The 22,561-nt window shown below is 40.1% G+C and overlaps 1 protein-coding gene across 9 annotated transcripts; it reads left to right on the top strand.

The window, feature by feature from the left end:
* The first annotated feature begins 175 nt into the window (after positions 1 to 175).
* NEXN (nexilin F-actin binding protein) lies at positions 176 to 22,495 on the top strand. Of its 9 annotated transcripts, none has more exons than XM_058808454.1 (14): positions 176 to 190; positions 7,278 to 7,359; positions 8,417 to 8,608; positions 8,748 to 8,829; positions 8,908 to 9,056; positions 10,379 to 10,420; positions 11,556 to 11,750; positions 11,830 to 12,003; positions 13,792 to 13,977; positions 17,866 to 18,066; positions 19,349 to 19,570; positions 20,646 to 20,831; positions 21,410 to 21,767; positions 21,870 to 22,495. In XM_058808454.1, exons 2-14 carry the CDS (start codon positions 7,333 to 7,335, stop codon positions 21,881 to 21,883), a joined length of 2,028 nt encoding a protein of 675 aa, XP_058664437.1. In that variant the 5' UTR covers positions 176 to 190; positions 7,278 to 7,332; the 3' UTR covers positions 21,884 to 22,495. The 9 variants fall into 9 exon arrangements, with proteins under 9 accessions (XP_058664437.1, XP_058664434.1, XP_058664440.1 ...); XM_058808451.1 differs by lacking the exon at positions 176 to 190 and adding an exon at positions 576 to 750; XM_058808456.1 differs by lacking the exon at positions 176 to 190 and adding an exon at positions 577 to 750 and having other exon boundaries at positions 17,869 to 18,066.
* Positions 22,496 to 22,561: the final 66 nt, after the last annotated feature.

Raw genomic sequence — 22,561 nt, 5'->3', positions numbered from 1 at the left:
GCCTCTCGCAGTCTGGCACTAGGGAGATTCCTCCCCGCTCCATCAGCGGACTGTCACATTACTATTATTAGTTGATCGCTCTCCATGTGCCATTAACCGACCCGGCTCCGGACCGCCGTAGGTATAAAACCCCGCGGGCCGGCCGAGCCGGGGCAGCGGAGCGCTCCCTGCGTGCGGGGCCGGGGCTGCGGTGAGTGGGGCTGACCCGGGGCTGGCGAGCCGGCGCAGACCCGCCGGTACCGGGCCGGGGGAAGCCGCGGTCCTCGGGACGAGCACGGGCAGGGCGAAAGCGGGCGGCGGGTCCTGGTGGGGGCGGCGGGTCGCGGTGGGTCCCGGTCCGCCCGCGGAGCCCCCGCCGCCGCTCGGCCGCTGCCCTGTGGGAGGGCCGGCACGGCCAGGGACGCGCAGCTGAGCCTCGCCGCCCCGGTTATTTATAGCTCGGTGCTGCTTCCAGCCCAAAATTAGCCTGTTGGCCGAGTTACTGCCTGCGGGAGGGGGGTTGGCTGCGCCCCCCGCGCGGCCAGCGAGGGGCCGGGCACGGCGCGCCGAGCCGCAGGGCCGGGGACGAGCCGGGCCGGGCCGGGCCAGCTGCCGCGGCGCGGGGCTCGCCTGGAATGCGGGCGCCGGGCGCGCGTCGCGACTTTTATGGAAAGTTGCAGCGGCGGAGCGGTGGCCGCAGCCAAGGGGCGCTCGGCAGCGCAGCCCGCCCGCCGCCGGAGCGCCCCGAGCCGCAGCGCGGGCAGCGCACAGGTAAGAGCGGCTCCGCCGCCGCGGGGCACAGCGCGGCCCGGCCCCCCCGCCCCGCTCCCTTCCCCGCCGCCCCTCAGCCGGCCCCGCTGCCCCGGCTTGCGGCGGGGCTGGGGCTGGGGCTGCCCGCGGCGCCCCTCGGCCGGAGCCGCGGCGGGAGCGCTGTCTCCTCTCGCCGCCGAGACCGCTCCGCCCCGCCGGCCGCCGATCCCAGCACTGCCCGCAGGGCTGCGGGGCAGCCACCCGTTCGCACCGCGGCCGCGGCGGGAGGGCCCGGGCCGGGCAGCGCCGGGGGCGGTGCGGCCGCAGCCGTGAGGGAGCGGGGCCCTGAGGGCGCGGGCCGGGCGGGCGCGGCCGCAGCGGTTTAACCGAAGGCGCCGCCGTGCGCGGGGCTCTGCCCGCCCGGCCCCGTGAGGCGGCCCGGGGGACGCGGAGCCCGGGAGGGCCGTCCCGCCCTGCCGTGAGGGACCCGCGGTGAGTGATGTGCGGTTCATTAAAGTTAGCTGAAAATCCCCGAAATCCCCGATTTTCGGAAGCCGCGTGTCTCTAGGCGCGGAGTTCAGTTTTGTTGGTGTGGTATCAGCAGCGAGGGCGTACTGGATGCTCCATTGGTTCTGCTTCACTATGGAGTGATGGCTGTAAAACAGAGGGGCTTGGAAGAAATATTTGGCTTCTGTGACAGGTTGCAAATTAGTTGTTATCCCGTTTGTTTTAGGTAAATAAGGGCTTCTTTTAAGCTGACAAGTATTGAAAAAAGCATGTTTAATTTCAAGCATGTTAGAATTTCAAGAGTTAATCAGCAAATAGTTGCATGGTAGAAAACACTGTACTCTTAACCTTAGATCTCAGGTCTTAAGAGACATTAGATCTCCTAGAAAATTGTCCAAGTAAACGAAATTATGAATTATAATTAGTCCTGTAGGAGGGCTAACTGTATCATTTAAAGAGCATGCAGAATTATGACAACATGACTGGTCTATGCAGAAAGCACAGTATGGTGAAATAGAAGACCTGGGTAGATGGTAAGACATTAGTAAGGAACACTTTGACTGCATTTGGAATGTATTAGATGAGTAGTTTTCTCAGTGAAAGAAGCCAGGCAAGCATTGATGTGGTTATCAAGCTTTGAAACTCCTTTAAGGAGAACCGGTGCTGTGGTCAAGCTGGCTGAGGGGAGGCAGTGGGAAAGCTCATGGCGCTGGGAGAGCGGTGCAGGAGGCGATGGAAGCGACCCTTGCTGTGCACTGAGGGCAGCTGTGCCTGCTCAGGCGAGGGTGGTACACACGATGCAGCTCTTTACAGGCATCAGCACCAGCAGCAGCGGGGTAGGGCTGCTCCAGGGGAAGCAGCAGCCTGTCTCTGGAAAGCCCTGGAGACCTCTCCTTGGGGGCAGAGGCAGAGCTCAGGCCATGGCCACTGTGGCTGACCAGCCCTGCTTCAGTCTGAGCTGGCCAAGAGCATTTCTGACAAGAGGCAGAAAGGCTGTGTCCTGTCAGCAGGGAAGATACAGATTGCAATAGCACCTCGTGGCCAGCATTTGTGTTTCCTTGGTCTCTGGAGTCCTGTCATTGAAGTCAACAGAGCACTTGGTTCATCTTCAGCTGCCGGACACAGCGGGGAATGGAGAAACTGTGGCATGGGACAAAATATCCTGGTTTATCTCGCGGGAATCTCAGTTCACAATTTACTGCCACTTCCATTTGGATGAGCAGATACCATGGAACATGAAATCATGGGCCAGAAGATGCCAGCAGGACTTCCCCACTACCAGAGCAGTCTCTGAACCCCCACTATGTTTGCTGTGGAGCCTGTGTACCCCATAACAGCAGAATAGAGCAAGGGATCAGCAGACCTTTTGTGCAGAGAAGGGTGATCACATTTTTTAACAGTTGGGCTGATTGGCACTGCTGCTTTAAGAGTGTTTACAGCTGTGTAAAACATAAGCATCCTTTACAATGCATATGTTTTTATAAAGAACACCCTATCTGCAAGGAGTATTCTACAACAAAATAAGACTCTCAATAAATGTCAAAGTTTGATAAATTCAAAGGTTGAGGAAAAGATTGTAAAATTAACTGGGCCACTTGTTGGTAAGCATTCTGGTCTTTAATTATGAAGGCTTAATGAAGGAAATACAAGTAAGTGGAAGTAGTCTTGCATTTTGTGTTTATACAAAATGAGAAGTTTAGACAGCTGGTATTAATTGTCATAACTCACTGGCTGCCGTGAAGCTGATGGTTGATGCCAGCTCAGGATGTTCCTCTGTGCATGATAATTTTAGTATCTACTTCAGTATCTGTAATTTGGTACAACAACTGGCAGTGTCATTCCAGAGCAGTTACAGGCAGGACATAAATGATGGCCATTTCCCCTCCTCTATCCAGTTCTGTTTAATATTTTATTAAATATTCCAGTGCTGTGGACTGTGTTTGCCTCTGCTTGGTGCTTTGGCTGCAAGCAGTGAGTTTCCAACTCTCACAGTTTGGTTTTCTTATATATAATGGAGACTTCCCTGCAAGTGGATCACAAAGAGGGGACAGATGGTAAACGTAGCTGAGACCGTGCCATGAAGGGCTTATTTATAACCCACAGTACCCAGGAGGAGAGCAGGGGGCCCTTTTTTTCAAGTCCTGACTTCATACTCCTATTGTAAAGAGTGCTGTTTGGTTCAGGGAAATGATGGCATTTTTTGTGTCTGTGAAGATGCTTATCAAGCCCCTGAAAAACAAGATTTTTTTTAAAAGAAAGCAAATTTTATTATTTATGGGAAGGTTTTTTATTTTTTAATCTGGTTAAAGCTGTACAACTTTTTTTTATCAATTGAGGACTATGACCTGCTTTCAGAAATGGAAATTAATTAAATTTAAGGAGATAGATTTTGGGACTTGTAAGCCATCAAACTTCTGTGTCCCCTTAATGGTTTTCTTTTTTTACTTTTCTTCCCCAAAGATTTTAGGGAGGCTGCAGGAAAAGTTGAAGAAGTGCTGTGATCATAACAGGTCAAGGCATATCTGAGCTGATTGCTTGTCCATTTACAGTAAATGAGTAAGATGTTTGAGAGCAGTAATTTATATTTTACAGAACGTTTCTGATCTGTTCCTGGTTTCCTATGTATTATTGCTTTTGTGTTAAATTTTCACTTAAACTTTTCACTCTCTCTGCATAACAGCCAGTCAAATTAAGTGGCATTTTCTCTTTTTTCCAATTCCAGAGTTAGGACCATTGATCACTGGGTGCAGGTTAAATTTTTCTTGAGGAGAGGACCCTTCAAAGGGACCCTGCAGTCTGGTACTTTCAGTATAAACCTCCCAACACCAGACTAACTTTATCAAAGATATGACAATTGTAGGAAAGATAAAATGTGGAGAGAAGAAAAAATTACACTATTTTCAGGTGAATGCTGGAGTGATGAGTTTGGGACGGCAAAGGGTAACAAGGTGAACTTGATTTTTTGATCATGGTTATGTTCAAAATTATCATCTGGGATTCTTTTTGAGTGGGAAGCTTCAATGAGGAGCTCTTACAGCTTCTGCTGGGGAATGTTGATCTTGGGAAAGAAAAGAAAAGGTGAGACTGAATATTAAGATTGGACAGCTTTGTAATAGGATAAACAGTTTCTGAAGTAAGGAGCTAAACAGGCAGGCTCGTGTTGCCTCAAAAAATAAGAATGGCCTTTATTAGATGAAAATACAAAACAAGAATACATACATATAAATGGGTGATTTAATATAACTAGTTCATCTCAAAAGGAAATTAGTAGGTCAAGGTTTCTTGGGTTGGAAAATCTATTACTGCATATTTCTGCAGAGCTATTGGCAGATGGGAAGGCACTGTTCTTCCATGATTTGTAGGTGTCAGGGATGCAGCCACTTTCTCAGCACCAATTCATGGACTGTGAGCCTCTCCTGATGCTGAGGCAGATGCAGAGGAGCTTCTGTCTGCAGTGGTTGTTCCTGAAGCTGTGGTCACTGCCTCACAGACCCAACCCAAAACTCAAGAGTGCTTCTTTTTTTCTTCAATATTTTGATTGTCTTTATTGGAAATGACCCATCTGCCCTGAGGGGTGCCCGAGGCAGGGTCCAGCTGCTCATCCTGCTCAAGGTTTAATGGCCATGCAGGGGGCTGGAAGTGCACACGTGGGTGCTATCATGTTCAGCAGTGTGCTGGTGCTTTATATCAATATCTTTTAGCATCAGAGGTGGAGGTAGGATGACTTGCAGAGGCAAAATGCCTTAGAGCCAGCTGGCTAACCTTCAAACATATTAGAGTTAGTGATGCCAATGAACTGGAAAGTAGCCTAAAGTAATAGCAGATATGGCAGTATTCCAAATGGCAGAAACATATCTGCCATCTTGGAGGCCCACAGCCTGTTGGACTGGCACTATTTTGGAAGTTCAGACAGCAGGAATTTGCAAAGATTTCTTCCAACTTTTTTTGCACTTCTAAGAAAAATTTCAGATTTGTTATCCCACTGTTGAGGTTCAGGTAATTTGAACTATCAGAAAGGTTCAAGAAAAAGTCTTGACTCAGGAACATTTTCTTACAATTAATTGCACTAATAAACCAGACTTTGGAATAGTCATTTTTCAGATGACTTTAAGATGAAGCCCTATCCATGGGGTACATTGCTGTTGTCACAATTTGTGGCAACCTTACCTTGAGGTGTTGAGGTGAGGTGGAATTCCTTGTGACAGATTATCTTTGAGTGTTCTCTGCTCCAGCCCCATGTCAAGGGTAAAATGTGTCTGTGTCCCAGGTCACTTCAATGCAGGATTGCACCAATTCATGACATTCCTTTGTTTTCTGATGGGTTCCTGCAGTCAAGCTTTGAGTCAGCTGCTGGATGTTTAGTACAAGGCTAAAGGTTGCCAGCCCCAAGTGGGGAAGGAGCCTTTAAATGAGCAGAGTAGCAAAAGATGAGAGCAGAGAACTTTCTCTAAGACCTGCTTAGAGAAATAAAGGAGTTAAAAGATTTGCAGTAGTTTTAAGGTTCCACTGATCACAGTGGGGATTTTACTTACATGGATAGAAGTCAGCTAAAGCTTACAGAGCTGGGAAAATCCTGCACAGTGTACAAATGGATGGCAAAGCCTGGGGAGACCGAGTCCACAGGATGCTGATGCAGTTATCTGCCTTTCTAGACTCCACACAATTCTAACATGCAATTGCTGACCTGAAACAATCTCAATAGGAACTGCTACTTAGTGATTATATGTTCATGTGTTCACAAGTGAGAAACTGAAATGCCTTGGATTCCTATCAGTCTACAAATGAAGGAGTGGGGTGAGGATGGTGTGACTTTCCCTGCTAACTGGTTGAAAGGGAACACGAAAGTGCTCTCCAGAACATCCCTATTGAAGCCAAAATTGAGGAGTTTAGAGCTTGTAAATCAGGGCAAGTGTTGGAAGCTAAATGCTCTCGTTTCATATGTTGTGACTGCTTTCATTGGGAAAAACATCCCAAGATCTCCAAGAATCCCATTCCTTTTGTGTAGCTACAGCAGTGCCAGCGAGCACTGGTGATGTTGGTGTATTTTTGAGGAGTTTACATGAAAAAACTCTTACTATTAATTATTTTTAAAAGTGCATAAATATTTCTATGTTTATAATCTGTTTGCAATTAACACTTAGAGAATTTGAAAAATAAGAGCTTAACTTTCTGTATCATGAAAATCCCTGACTTCAGCTCCTCTAAACCATGAGTGAGAGGTCCCTTGCAGTGCTAAGCTGCTTTTCCAGCACTTCTGCTTAAAATCTTTGAGCCCCTTATTTGCACCATGTTTGGCACACTGAGTTTAGGCTTTCCTGGGACTCAGAGGATCAATACAATACAACAGTAGTAGCACTGGAGTCACATCATGATTTCCTTCCTCCCATGGGCTCTGACAGATCTGAAGCTGAAAAGAAGAGAAAAAGAAGAGAAAGTGCCTTTCTGTTAGCTTCCTAGTATACAGTGTACTTTAAAATTTTGAACAATTTTCTCCTGAAAAATGCTATGTAATTTCCAGAACACAACTACATTATACAATTGGCTTACCTATCCCATTTCATAGCTTTTGCCACTCCTTTTCCCTGGAGAAGGCCAGCGTGACTCGGTGCCGTGTGCCGGGTGAAGGCCGGGATGGCAGCAGGCGCTGCCCCAGCCCCTCTCCCCTCCCGCTGCCGCAGCCCCATCGCGCTCGGGCCGGGCGGGACCCGGAGCTGCGGGACGAGCCCCGGGAGCCGCAGCTTGGCAGCGAGCAGCACGGGCAGCCTGAGCTTGGCTCCGAGTTTTGTTGTTTTTAAAATGGAAATTAGAACCCAATATCTAGGACTATATAGACGAGTTATGAGCATGAATAGTGAATCATAAGCTTGTTCTTTTAATTACTGTGGCATACTTAGAACCTATTCATGTCTGCAAAAGCCCCAGCGGACCAAGTGAAATTGTGATCCATCAATTTCAGCCTATGCAAACTTATTTACAGGAAGATGGTTAAAGCATCATTTAAAAGGAAAAGAAAGGAATGTAACTACAACTGTTTCTTTTAGGTAGAAACTGAAAGCCATCTTAAACATACCAGGTGCAGAGCACAGTACAGTAACCATGAATGACATTGCACAGAAAACTGAGGTATGTACCAATTTTAAAGTAATCAAGGCAATGTAATAATTTACAACTGATGCTTGCAGAAGTAATAATTACAAATAATTGTAAAAGACAATTATACTGGAAATCTGCTGGTATTTTTAGACAATGAAAGGGGTTTTGTTAAGTAGCTTAAGATGTGATGGAATCTGTGAATTATGTTCTTATTAGAAAAACATGAAGGAGGAAGGTGAAATATGGAAAAGGTTTTAAATGTTGGTGGCGAAATTCTGGGCAACATTTACATCTGATGCTAAAATGTAAATACTAGGCTACTTCAAGTATTTCCTCTTCTACATAGACTTACTGAGTAGCAGGAACAAAAACTTCTGGTGTAGCTGGGAAAATATGAAACAAAGCATGTTTTTAGCCAGTTTTCTCAGTGTTATTTTATTGAGAACATTCCCGTTGTCATCACTGTAGAAAGACAAAACTTCACAGTAGCTCTGAAAGTGGGAGCCTTTGGTGTTTGGACACCCACAGAGTAACCATTGGCAAAGAAGTTCCATTTGCTGTATCACCATCAGAGCCCTGGTGGTCCAGTGATCTTTGCACTTTGTAACATAAAATCTCTGGGCTCCTGTTTTTTTCCAGATATTGAAAAAGTAAGCATATTGCAAGTTTTAAATTAAGAAACACTACTGCTTATTTAAAAACTATAGATGGCTGTTGAAGTGTTGCAGGGAAACTCTCATATGTATTGTATTATGTATCTATGTCTTTTTATCTCTTTTAAATGTTGGGGGTAGAGAGTCTCTTTGGTGACTGCTTAAGATTGAAAGCAACAATAAAAATCTGTATCTAATTTAATAGTTTAATATAATGCTGAATGTTGTTTTGGATATTTTACAATTTATGACTATTTATGAACAAATATAATGATGCTTAACTGATGACGGCTCATGGCACCAAGTTCATAATCTCAATTGCACTTCTTTTTTTATGTTCTTACATTCTTTCTAATCCAATCTATCAGAAGTATTCTGTCCATCTGTTTCACCTTTCTTTTTCTTATCTTCATTTCTTCTATATCTTCACCAAGATTCTGCTTTCTTCATCTAAACCCGTCCAAAAGTCCTATGTGCCCAAGCTTCACAAGGGTGATGTAAAGGATAAATTTGAAGCAATGCAGAAAGCAAGGGAAGAAAGAAATCAAAGGAGATCTAGAGATGAAAAGCAAAGAAGAAAAGAACAATATGTTAGAGAGAGAGAATGGAACAGGAGAAAGCAGGAGGTTATTTTCTTTGCTAATATTTTTGTGTTATAATATTTATTATTATATCTGAAAATCTATTCACATTATTTGAATACAATAATACTGGGATTTCATTTAAGTTATAAAGACATTTTACTTTCTATGTTTCATCAACTAGATGAAAGAACTGCTTGGATCTGATGAAGATGATGACACCAAACTATCTAAAACAGAAAAGGGTTATGTTCCAAAGCTCATAGGTAAGAGAGGCCTGACTTTAATGGCCACAGAACTCCCTGGGTGATGGAACTGCTGAGCTGTGCATTTCATGTCCACAGGAACTGTTAAAGGCAAGTTTGCAGAAATGGAGAAGCAAAGGCAAGAAGAAGAAAGAAAAAGAACGGAAGAAGAAAGAAAGCGCAGAATTGAACAAGATATGATTGAGAAAAGAAAAATTCAAAGAGAATTGGCAAAAAAGGCACAGGAGGTATGTTTATCTGATCCCAACAGTCATGATGTAATTGTAAACAACAAACACTAAAAATGTTTTGTATTGATCAGAAAGATTGATCTTAAGATTTCTCATAGTAGAGATTTACATGGGAGATGCTCAGTGGGGTGGAAGTGAGATATAATGTTCAGTCTTTGTTTCTTTACAGTAACAATTTTCTTGTAAGCTCCAAAGTTGAGTTGCAGATGAAACTGCACAGGCATAAACCTGTTAGAAACCATGCACAAATTTTGGTGTCATATGCATATAAGTTTACTAAACTAATTTGAAAATATTTCTTGTATTTTATAAACTCTTACTTTAGACAACCTTTCCTTGTAAGTTAGTGGATAGAGCTCAGTGATACATGAACTAAGGCAAGCAAGAAGTAGTAAAACACCATTGGCAGGTAAAAATGAGACAACACCAATGCAGTAAAAATAATAAATCATGAAGATCCAGGTCATGTTTTATTCCTTTGCCATTTTGTGAATCATCATTGCATATATATATAACATATGAACAGACTCCAACTTTTATTGATGCCAATAAAGCAAATTCTGTCTTTTGTAGGATATCAAACTTAATTCCTTTTGCAAGTTTTCTTCAGTGCTGCAAGTACTGCAGTGAGAGTAAGCATTTAAATTATAGACTAAAAACATATGCAAATTTCTGTTTAACCAAATGACAGTAGTACTTCATTTAGGTTGAATTTGTAAGAAATGAAAAGCAGTGCTATAGGAGAAGTCAGTTTTTGGATAGTCTTTTCTACTAGAACTTCCAACATGGTTAAAATTGTACTTTTAAATGGCATTGTATCTAGCATATATTTAATCTACCCTGCAAGGCAGAAGTGCTTACATGTAGAATTTTAAAAAGTGTGTCAGTTTTAGGTCATAGCATAGGCACAGCATGGGAAGCAAACACAGCATTAGGCTTTTTTCAGGAGCTGAGGGGAAGACAATGTCACTTGAATCAGATATAATCAATGACTTAGCTTTAGGGGTTTTTTTAATTTTTTTTTTTTACATAATTCTGGAATGTTTAAATGAAGAATGGACATCTGAAGTACTGTTCTTGGTTCAGCAGTGTAGAGAATGCTTTAGCAGACTTTGTGTGGGATGTTTTATGTCTTGTTGCCTCTTCCTCGACAAGCTGACCTATCTGAAGTATTCCAGCAGAGCCTCGCTCCTTACCACCTCTGTGAATTTATGTGCTACATACATACCACTGATACAAAAAGAATTTCCAGTTCTATGTTTGCAACTCTAAGGCAAAGAGCCAAATTAATGTAATCATATGAAATTCTCATTTAATAGATTGATGACTTTAACAATACGGGAACTGAATCAGCAGCTGAGGTAATCAGATTTTTTTAAAGAAATGTTCACCTACATTTTTATTCACTTTGTTTTATTATTGTAATTTGGGTTGGGAAAACTTAGAAAACAGCACAGAAATACCTAATTAAAGTTCAACCAAGGAGTTAACAAATTTTTAATGTATATGGAACTATCTCTATACTTGAAGTCAATATAATGAAGTCTGAAACAGAGCCTGCACTATGAATATTTTGTGGCTAATTAAGAACATCTAAAATGTAAATATTCAAAGCCACCAGAATTATTTTATATATATTAGGAATTCTTTTCCTAATATATATATATATTAGGGATTCTTTTAAGTCCGCTGGCTTTGCAAAGAATTATCTTAAAAGCTCTTTGCCTTAAACTTGAAATTAAAGGGGGATTCTGACAATATACAGATGTTTGAACACCTCACTCAGTTAACTTTGTTATTTTTTTTACTAATATACCATACGGGTTTTGATTTATCTTGCAAATAAATGTTTCATTTCAAAAACTGGGCCCAAAGGTCCTATTGTCTTTCACTAACACAAGAAAATCACACTCCTACTACAGTTTTGGAAAGAAAAACTAAACCTGCAAATTCATCAGTTTTAACTTATTTGGCAGGAGGGAAAAATATGAGTAAATTATATTTTGGCAAATAAGTTGTAAATAAAGAGTTGAAGCAGCAACATCCTTCAAGAAACAATTACTGTACCTGACAAATGACATATTAGAAATTACAAATTACATATTTCTGTGTTGAGCTATTGGGTTATTCCAGCTGCAGTTTATTATCATTTACATAATAAATACAAAACTGGAAGTAGAGTGTGGTTACAATTGTTGTATATTCAAAATTACACCTGTTCTTTCCCAAACCTTGCGTTTTTATGGCAAACAGTTAATGAAAATCCATAAAGGAATTAAGGAGCTTGCCAGCCATTATTTTTAAAATATAATTCAGTTCTTGATACTCTTCAGATATTAGAAGAAAACTAGTGACTTTATTCTCGTGGGTAATATTCAATACAAGTAAATCTTTTGGAAGCTTTGGTGCACACACGTTAAACAGCAGCTTCATTAAGAACTGAGGCTACCTACAAGTCAAGTGCCATGAAAATGTAATAAATATCTTTTTGGACAGGAAGGGGATGATTCACTGCTAGTTACAGTAGTGCCTGTAAAAAGCACCAGGACATCTGGGAAGATGAAAATAAACTCTGAGAACACAGGAAAGGAGAGAGCAGAACAAGGAAAGACACAGGATGAAGAAATGGCACTAAAAGATGAGAAACAAAACCAACTCCTTAAGGAACCCAAGTGCCTTTCATTAGTCCAGGTAAAGCAGTCATCCAAAAATACCTATATAATAGATATTTATTGGCTTAAGATACAACTGTTTCATTTTTCTTACCCAGGGTGAAAATGAAAACAGTGAAACTCAAGATGCTCTGTCTCCTGGTAAGCTGAAAGTGACATTTGAAGAACTGGAAAGACAAAGACAGGAGAACCAAAGGCGGCAAGCAGAGGAAGAAGCAAGGCAGCGTTTGGAAGAGGAGAAGCGTGCCTTTGAAGAAGCCAGGCAGAGAATGGTAAGCACACGTTCTGTTCATGCTGGTACACAATCTGCACATTCTTTCCTGTATGTGATTCTTCTCTTTTCTTCTTCCTTATCTCTATTTCAAGCTGTTATATGTGTTCTTTATCATAAGTCAGCTAGATCAGCTATACCCAGAGCTCACTATAGTTTGTTCTTGGATCACACTGAAGGAATCAAACACTTAGTATTAACCTAAGCTAACCAGATAGTTTAGCTTAGCTTATTTTTCCATACTCCATTTCCCCTGTATAGTCATGATCACTATGACTTTCTTAATTCGCACACAAAAGTCACGTACAAACAAGATTAACAAGAAATGAGATTTTAATCTTCCATAAAAACTTGGAAAATATTGTCTATAGGAAATTTGCTAGCTTTAACAGAGTATAATTATGCATGGACAGTTTTGGAAAACAGCTCTAGATCACTATTTCAATTATATTTCCAAAATATTTAGGATATTTATATTCTACAGAAACAAACTTAAACAAAACCAACAACACAGAACTTCTGGAAAACAGAAACACACAAATTTCCAACTGGTCCATATTGAGAGAGTTCTAGGTTTAGGCAGATACCCAAACTGTGGTTTACTTTTTCATCTCCACCTCCAATAAACTGCTGTTGTTTCACACCAATAACCTTGCCATTATGTCAATAATGGACATTTTTGGTTTTTTTTTGGGGCAAGAGATTCTAGTGAAGGAGAAGAGTGAAGAAACTGAAGGAGAGTAAATTCCATGAAGTCACTTAGGTGTTCTAACTGAAGATTAATTCACATCTCCCTTCCTTATGCTTATGCATTTATTTATCAAGTCATATGAATTAACTTACAAATTCTCTACATCACAAGAATTTTTTTTTAACATGAAGCTGTACCTACCGACCAGTGGTTGTCAAAATTTGAAGTGAACATTTTTCTTAAGAATCCAGCAGTTAATTTCCTTAAATTCTCTTTTTTTTTCCCTTACAAATTTCAAATAAAGATTTCTCTAATTCCCTTAATAGGCTATCCCACATACCAGTCCCAGGGCTGCTCAGAGTACAGAGATCTGGATTATCAGCACTCTGACAGCTCCCAGTCACTCCCTCCATGAACAGATAAAATACTCTGGGATGTCCTCTGAAAGGGGCTCTTGATTGCAGCTTGCAAAGCACAGGCTTCTCTTAGCACGTAAGAGTTCACTGGAGAGAAGCTACAGTGAGGAGACCAGAGTATCTCAATTCCTTTTCTTCAGTGATGATTAAATGTCTAAAAAGAAAAGAAACAAAAATCTCAGTCTGGAATAACAGTAAAATGCTAACTGATTCAGATTTGCTATAAGACTGTACAGCATTTCTTTAAGTGGTGCACTGATGAAAGCAATTTCTATACAAACAAAAAGACCTGATGATATAAACATCTACGAAAATGATGTAAATAAAGAGAATAGAGAGTGATTTACAGTAAATGATCCAACAATGAGACCATAAAGTATATTCTTAACTGTTCAGTCTCTTCCTGGTAACACACTGTTCTTTGAATTACACACTCAACACAGTTTTAAAAATTATAAAAGCTATGTGTATGATACTGAAAATTTCTTTTCTTGCTCCCCTGGCTAGAACAAAGGTTTAAATGATGCTCACAGGAACCTAAGTCTTGATGCATTTTTCCCCCCAAAGAGAAAACAGTACTTATAAAAGATCAGAAAGGAATGGAGTATTTATTTGCAATAAAGAATATTTTTTCTTGTTTGGGTAAGTGCTTTCTACGTTTTCCTCTCCCTATTCTCTTAAGATAAATGAAGGTGGTGATGAAGAATCTGAAAATGCTGTTAAAGAATTCCGCCCTGGTAAACTCAGACTCAGTTTTGAGGAGATAGAAAGGCAGAGGAGAGAAGAGGAAAAGAGGAAAGCAGAAGAGGATGCACGACGACGCATAGAAGAGGAGAAAAGAGCATTTGCTGAAGCAAGGAAGAACATGGTATGGTATTTTGGTTTAGCACAGAATTTAATTTTTACCTAAATCCCAATCTGGAAAGAAACTCTGGGAAAAACATTTAAATAAAGTCAGGAGTACATGCTTCAACTCCTTCATTAATTAGTTCACTTTACTATTTATTCTAAGGTGATGGGGTAAACTAGTCAGGTTCATTTACCAAAAGTAATCAGAGAACAATCCCTCCTCACAGCCAGCCTAGAGAGGATTTCAGATAATTCAGTCCAAACCAGGTATCATATCCAGTGGGTATTATTACACTAGATGCAACATACTTGGGAACCAAAATGTTTCCACAAGGAGGGTTCATTGTTTTGAGTTTTTTTTTGGGAAGAGAAATTTCTTTTACAGCTCCAAGTTTATTCCCTTACCTCGACAGGGTGTCCACTCTTACTACTAAAAGCACTACTAATTAATGACATAGTAGAAAAATGCTCACTGCAACTATGTAACTTCCAATCATCTGTGGCTCTTCAGGGAGAAAAAATGAAAAGGTTGAGCTCTGCTACTTGATCTTTTTAATGCTTGCTCAGGGAAAAACAAAAAATAACTTGTGGTGTTTACCATTAGAACACTTTGTAATACTATCTTCCCTTGACAAACACAGATTTCTGTCATATGCAAGGACTTCTAAAATTTGGGTTAGGATTAAACTGGAGAGAAATTTTCAGGGGGTTAGGACTGACATACTCTACCTGAAAGCACAGAAAGATGCCTGATTTCAGGGGTTGGCAACTACTATTTATAATTAAAAAAAAAAAAAAAAAAAAAAAAAAAGTGGCCACAGAGCTTTTAACTGTGGTCTTCATATACAGTTAAACCACTTCAAGATTCAGCAGGCTTTTGGGTATAAGCCAGTTACTTATTGGTGGATATCAGGAAATACAGCATTAAATTACAAAAATACAAACTAGAATGAAGTAGTGTTTGTTTCAAAAGGGAGGGCAGGACCTGCCAGTCTAGAACTGTGGAATAACCCAGGCATCTGGTAGCACCTTCCTGCATCCTCTGTGGCTGAACTGGGGAAGGCCAACTGTGTGCCCAGTAACATTTTCTCAATCATTCAAAGCAATACTTTGAAAACTTTGTATGAGTACTGATACAGCCAGCAGGGCTCCCTCTGCCTAGAAACTGGGCCAAAGACTTGTGCTGAAAGACTACCTAGAGAAGCTACAATGTGAATTTATATTTGATGCTGTACTGAAAAATAGTGTCTGTCTGTATCTCCAAAGACAGAAAACAAAACCTAAAGCCACTTAAAAATACCCTCAATCCAACAAAAGAATGCTACTGGAGACTTTTTATGAAAAGGCAGTAGAGAACTAAAGGAAGCCCAGAAAGCACGTGCTTCTTCTGTTTTTTCCCGCTTTCTTGAGAAACTCTTTTTTTGGCGTCAGTGTAGCAAGAACCTAAACTCAAGTGTCCAGGCAAGAAAAACCTCACTGATCAACAGGGTGTAATCCATCATACCAGCACAGTGGCTGTGACTGCTCTACTTGCAGACAGTCAAAGTGGTCTGTAACTAAAAAAAAAACTGAAATACATTTTTAGCATTTATGCACTTGACAGTTCTCTGTTAAGTAGCATCCTGAATATGAATACTACATTTTCTACTATTAACAGAATATAATCCTCTGTTTTCCTTATTTCCCACTGCTACAAAATGTAGCAGCAGTGAAGATTGTCCTAAAATGTTTAAAAATATAATAGTCCTCCCTTTCAAAGGCAGTAAAAATGAACATTAAATTGTTATTCCAGGAACTTTTTAATGTTCATTCATTTAAATTTTGTTTTGGAAGTGGTAGAAATGGTAGTTGTGTGGCTGGAAAACACAAATGCCACCTCCTTTTGGATCTCCCTCTTTCACATTTCCCTGTGCTATTTCCATGCTCCCCAGCATCAGTGTGATCACTTCTATAATGAAATCTTTCACGCTCATCAATCTTTTTCTGGTAGAGACTGCAAAAAAACCCTGTCTTAGCACAAAACCCCCAAAACAAAACAAAAAAACTTTTCCTGTTGACTGTGCTACAAACCATGATTGTTACAGGAAAGTTTCTCACTACCAACCATTTCCACTTTGCAGAAAAAAAAAGTATGGCCTAATTTCACAAAATATGGCTAAAATGTTTACTGAACTAACCACAGAGGTTTTGTGCGTGACATAGCTCAACTAAATCTTTGTGGTTTTTAACCAGGGAGAAGGTGGCTGTGTTTTCATAACTTAGTTAGAAATACAGAGACAGCTGCTAGTGCATGCACAGATTCTGAATTCCTTAGGGCAAATTCTGAATTGATGCTTCTCGTGGTCACTTAGGTTTGGTATCTTCTTGAAGTCATGAGCTTATGAACTAATGCACCACCAACAAAAGAATTTCATGTTGCTTTGCTAATTTAGTTATGAGTAGCCTCTAAAAACTGTTGGGGCATCATTTTCACTGTAGGGAGGAGTTCACAGCTTTGGTTTTTGACTTCACTTCTCTATTAACACAATTTCAACAATTATGCTCATATTACACAAAACAAATGAAGAATGGAAGGAATGGTGGTGCTGAAGTCCAGTTGTAAGTTAGAGGGAAAATCTGAGTAAAATGTGTAGAATTTGAGTGGGATTGGGCTAAAAAACTACTGAAAGAGCTGTGGCAAATAAAGAGATATGGGCAAAGTAGGTCAAGAGTGTGGTATGAACCAAGGTAACAGCAGCAGCAGAGCAAGGTGTGGGTTACAGTGGCAGTAAGCAGCAATAAATATAGGTAGTGCCAGAGGCTCTTACAGAAATGCTTATTCTCTGTCCCTTTATAGTCAGAGCACTTTCTCAAAAGGAAATATTGCTCCTTTAATTATTGCTATCATTTGACTGATTACTGCTGCTGGAAATGTCTACAACTTAAGGCACATTGAGCTCTCCCATGTTTGCCACAAGGCTTTTCAAACCTGTGCTGATCAAACAGTGCCAAAAGCCACATCATCCCCCAGTTCAATACCTGACCAGTGCCTGACCTCACCTTTACCCACATTCCTGTTGAGACAATCTGGTAGTAAGTTTATTTAGTTACATGCACATATATTCTTATTCATAAACTGACATTAAAATTCCTGCATAACTCACTGTCAACTACTGGCTGCTTTTGTAGTGTTCAGATTAATATTTTAGTACTTCAACAAATTCAGTCTGATAAAATATTAGTTCTTGCACTTGCTGCTTTGGACATAATGAAAAATGCCTTTCCTAGGCCCTACTATCTTACAGATTAGTCTAAAAGATAGGCCAGCTGCTCCCAAAGCCAACCAGGCCTAACCATGCTCTGAAGCCATTCAGGGACAGGGAAAGGAGGAAACCCCTGCTAGTGGGTGTATAAATCAATAAACTAGCCACATAGCTTAACATAAACAATTGTTGCAAAAAGAAGAGCTTCTTCTGAATGTTCTGTTCCTTTATCCTTACTGGGAATACTAATACTGCTTTAGAACACAAGTGTAATTCAGATTGCTTAAGAGAAAGCTTACAGATAAATGTACTTCAATATTAAGAGCAATGACATTTAAACACAAACACTTTGTCTGAAGTAAACAAGAATTAATTGCTTTAGGTTCTAAAGGTGCATTTAGAGGACACCCTCCCCTACAGAGGGAAAATACTGCACTTTAAAAAACCACCTAATCTTCATGACAGAAGTTTAGTGTTGTAACTAAAGTGAAATACCAACCCCCAAAGCACTGCTCCCACAGCATCAGAGGAATGGCCACACTGGCACAGTGCCCCTGTCTGTGCTGGGGCAGATGTGACAAACACTCACTCAGCTTTATGTACCACAAGTGTCTGAACAATGCTGTGATTTCATCACAGATATAATTAATGCTCTGAATTTCCAGCAGGTGCTGGATGATGAATCACCAGAAATGTTTAAAACCTTTTCTCAAGAATCTCTCATACCTGGTAAACTGGAAATTAATTTTGAGGAGTTGCTGAAACAAAAAATGGAGGAGGAAAAGAGGCGCACAGAAGAAGAGCGTAGGCAAAAGTTGGAAATGGAAAGGCAAGAATTTAAACAGCTGAGACAAGAAATGGGACAGGTTTGTACATCAAACTGTATGTTAAGTGTGCTCTGAGTAAAAATAAAATTTATCACTTTGTTACTAAAAGTTTAAGACTGGAAAGAATAATTCCTTTGAAAGAAGTTTTAAATTAATGCATTCAATATTATGTGAAAGGAAAGAAAAATAGAAAATGTTATTTGTAAAACATTTTATATAATGACTTTTTTGTCACTAATCTATCAGGAAAATGTGTTTATCCACTCCCACCTTGGAAGCAAGTACAGTTATGAATTTGTAGTTTGGTTTTGCAATAATTTCTGAATTTCTGGATGATTAGTAAAATGATTAGATAATATTTATGATCTTGGGAGAATATCTAGTTCCCAAAAGACAATACAAAAACAGAAGTAAGAGAAAGGGCAATATTCTTGCTTTTCCTTAGAGAGATACTGTGCTACCTAATGAGAAAAATACAGTGGGCTCAATTTTTTTCTAATTGGTGTTTCAAGGGTTTGAAGACTGGCACAGTTGATTTCAAAAATCACACACAAAATCTGCTTTACATGCCAATGTTTAAAACATCACACTGATGAACTTTGCACTTCAGTGTGGCTGTGGGTGGCAATTCTTTTATTGTTCCCTTTTGAATGTTAGAGAACAACATTAATTTATTGTTTTATTATTTTTGTTGCAAAGCTTGAGCAAATAGTAAAGGCTCTAGCTTGTGATGTTCTCAACTAATCCTGGGGAAGCAGGGAGAGACAGGGACATCCAGCTAAAAATGCATTACATCTTTACATAAAAGGAAGGAGAAAAAGATCAGTAATTACAGCTTCCCATGTGGTTTGACTGCAGGATCCACAACTGCCCTTTCTTTTCCAGCCACGACATCTTGAAATGTCATTTACTTTTTCATTGAATTAGGAAAAGATAAAAAAGGCAGTATTTTATTTTTAACAAAACAGCTGTATTTTAGAGGATTACTTCATATCATATTACAAGCAAGTAGAGGTGAATTCTGGACTCCAGGTAAGTTTTTTGTATTGTGTCTGGTTTTCTGAATCCAAGAAGGGCAGTTTATTGACAGCAACCCTTGAATAAATGGGATATTCAAGCAAGGTATTTTAAAATCTGTATCTAGTTGAGATATGATACAAATGCATTCATCATGAGATAGCAAAGTAAAAAAAAATTACAGGGGAAATTTCAAATAACTAACAGAGCTGTAATGTATTGAATTATACCATCTGGAGGGAGAATAGGTGGTAAAAATAATGAGGGTATTTTCCATCTTACACATTCTGTCATTTCTGAACAGCTGGAAGAAGAGGCTGAAACTTTTGAGTTAAGCAAAGAATATGAAGAATTGATGAAGCTAAAAAGAAGTGGTTCTATCCAGGCAAAGAACTTAAAAAGCAAGTTTGAAAAAATAGGACAACTGTCTCAAGAAGAAATACAGAAGAAGATTGAAGAAGAGCGGGCAAAGAGAAGAGCCATGGATAAAGAAATCAGAGAAAGGGAAGCTGAAAAATTTCAAGAGGTAAGATGCATTCTGTGTATGTTAATGATCTACTTAACCAGCACACTAATGATCCAGCAGTGGAAAATGCTGCTGCTTTGATAAAATTTTGCTGTTTCCAAAATTATGTTTTTCCTTCTTTCCTGTTCCTTCCTTTGGATGCTTAAGGACATCACACCTCAGCATCCCTTAAAGAGACAGCACCAGTTTATTATCAGTGATTTGGTCAAGCAGAGTTCTGCTTTTCTGCTCAAAGCCCTACAGCTCAGCATTTTAACCTGAAACCTGCCAGTCTGAGGGCTTAAAACATCATATCTGAGAATTACCTATTAATCATCACTTGAACTGCTTCTCCTTCTGACTCTTAATTCATTCTCCACTACATGAATGGAATAAAAAACTCAATTACCCAATCCAGACAATACCATTTAAAGATCAAGTCTCTGTGATGTACACTCACTCCTCAGGGTAGAGCAGAAGAGGGTTCTTATTCATCTGTATTTCAGACCAGAACCTTCAGTTTTTCAGAGGGGAAACCCCAAGAAATGGAGCTATCAGTGCCAAAGTGGTCTGGAATCCATATGCTCAGTGTGAGCTTTTGTGATGAAATGTAAAACCTTAAGAGTACTAATCCTGATCTGAACTTCATTCTGGCTCTTCTCCACAGGAGTCACTTCAGCATCAGCTCAAAGTCTGTCCTATTTGTGAGCTTTTAATTTAATGATTGACACTCATTGTTTTCATAAGGTCAACTGTTTCAGTGTTAAACCCAATCCAACATCATGGCAAAATAATCCAGTCACTGAGGATGTAAAATTGCCAACAAGTGCTCAACTTTTATATGAATAAAACTTCTGCAATATTTTTTTACACAGAATTTTTGAAATTACTTTTGCAAAAATCTTGTCCTATCCTTGGATGAACTATTACAAAACTCACCCTACACTCAAACAAACTTCTGATAAAACCAGGTCTCTGTGTGGCTCTGCTAAGTTAAAAAAAAAACTCTGGGAACACAAAACTGGTTTTGCTATCATATATATGTCTAAGGCAATAAATAATAGTTAAGCCATGTTTTTAATTATTATTTCCCAAGGATGATGATGTAGATGTGACACCAGCCATGAAATCTGAGGCTCCATTTACTCACAAAGTGAACATGAAGGCTCGTTTTGAGCAAATGGCAAGAGCCAGAGAAGAAGAGGAGCAGAGGAGGATTGAGGAGCAGAAATTACTACGCATGCAGTTTGAGCAAAAAGAAATCGATGCAGCATTACAAAAGGTATAAATTGCAAAATAATCTTCTCCAGTTGTGTCATTTAACTTAGCTTCTAAATTACCACTGTAGGCAACACTACCAGATACAAAAGGAAAGTTCTGCTTCTTTTAGCAGGTGCTAGGAATTGCTGAAATAATATAAAATTGCTTTTGGTGTTTGCACATACTCTCCATGGAATCAAAGAATGGTTTGGGTTGAAGGGGCCTTAAAATCATCTAGTTCTGACTCCCCTGATGTAGGCAGGGACACCTCCCATGAGATCAGGCTGCTCAAAGCTCCATCCAACCTGAACACTTGCAGAAGAGCGTGAGACACTGCTGACATCCTGTGTCAGAGTATGTGACATCCTGTGAATAGTCTGAAAATGGAATTGACATTCCTGTCTGTTTTTTACACCAACATTCCAGCCTCATTAAAATGCATTTTACTGCCCGTGGCATGCCCAGATTGGGTGCATTGTTATGTATTGAGGACAGATGTGGAATTTCCTCTTCTCAGAAACACAGTAACTTGTAATGAAATGTGTGTCACTATCAGTCATAGTGCTATTGCTACTTTAAATTCAACTTATTTTAAAACAGAAAAGGGAAGAGGAAGAAGAAGAAGAAGGAAGCATTATTAATGGTTCTACTTGTGAAGATGAGGATCAGGCTCGATCTGGAGCTCCCTGGTTCAAGAAGTCACTGAAAAACACATCAGTTGTTGACGGCGAGCCAGTGAGATTTACAGTTAAAATTACTGGAGAACCAAAACCTGAAGTTACATGGTGGTTTGAAGGGGAAATGTTGCAGGACTCTGAGGACTATCAATATATTGAAAGAGGAGAAACCTACTGCCTTTACTTGCCAGAAACCTTCCCAGAAGATGAAGGGGAATATATGTGTAAAGCAGTCAACAATAGAGGCTCAGCTGCTAGCACCTGTATTCTCACCATTGAAAGTAAGAGCTAGCATTTTAATTTGCTTATATCTCAGTCTCATTATCTTTCCTGTTATGAAAATCTAATTTCCTCTCTCTCTTAACCCTCTTTCTGTTTTCTAGCTGATGACTACTAATGCTGTACTTTAGCTGGAATCTTTCTTCCCCTCAACTTTCTTACTGCATCATCTCTTTCTCTGATGGGGCCAACTAAAGAAAGCAAGGATGTGCATTAATTTGTCATTCCTGCATCAGATAAGAATATACCCTTCAAATTGTGAGAATTCCCTACTCAATGCAAAAACTAGTATCAAAGGCTGAAACTAAAAGGAATCAATGTATGAAAGATCAACTGAAGGAAAAAGCTGAATTATCACAGTGCTCCAGCATTTGAAGACCAACTCTTGTATAAGAGAATAAAGCTGAATACACGATCTGGAACTTGTGTAGTAGTGTAAATCTGTTGGTGTATCCTGCATGAGCACTGAATATTTAAGCTGTTTTACCTTATCCCAGAGGCACTGAACTGGCAAAGGAAATACTTCCTGATGATTTTCAAAAACCCAAGTGTACTATTTTTAAAGAATAAAAGATGACATAAATGCTCACCATTGTTTGAAGCAGCATAACTTCTTTTGTTTTAAAATGGGTTTACATTGAAAATGTTCTGCTCTGATTAACCTATGCAGCTGATAATCTCAAATAAAACCATCTCCTTTAGGTTTATAGCAGTCTTCAAAGTACCAACACCTGCTTGTAAGACTCAGGATTTTTTTTCATTGATCAAATGACACCGAAACAGGCGGTGACATCTA

Source organism: Ammospiza caudacuta, chromosome 7 (genome assembly GCF_027887145.1).
Source record: "Ammospiza caudacuta isolate bAmmCau1 chromosome 7, bAmmCau1.pri, whole genome shotgun sequence".
Classification (NCBI taxonomy): Eukaryota; Metazoa; Chordata; class Aves; order Passeriformes; family Passerellidae; genus Ammospiza; species Ammospiza caudacuta.
Note: the sequence above shows the minus strand (reverse complement) of the source record. Positions and strands in the feature narration are given on the sequence as shown.

What these genes read in the sequence shown, in the direction of transcription:
- NEXN (XM_058808454.1), top strand. Translation starts at nt 7,333, where the DNA reads ATGAATGACATTGCACAGAAAACTGAG. An exon ending in ACATTGCACAGAAAACTGAG is followed by an intron (nt 7,360 to 8,416) that starts GTATGTACCAAT and finishes ATCTTCACCAAG; the next exon opens with ATTCTGCTTTCTTCATCTAA. An exon ending in GGAACAGGAGAAAGCAGGAG is followed by an intron (nt 8,609 to 8,747) that starts GTTATTTTCTTT and finishes TTCATCAACTAG; the next exon opens with ATGAAAGAACTGCTTGGATC.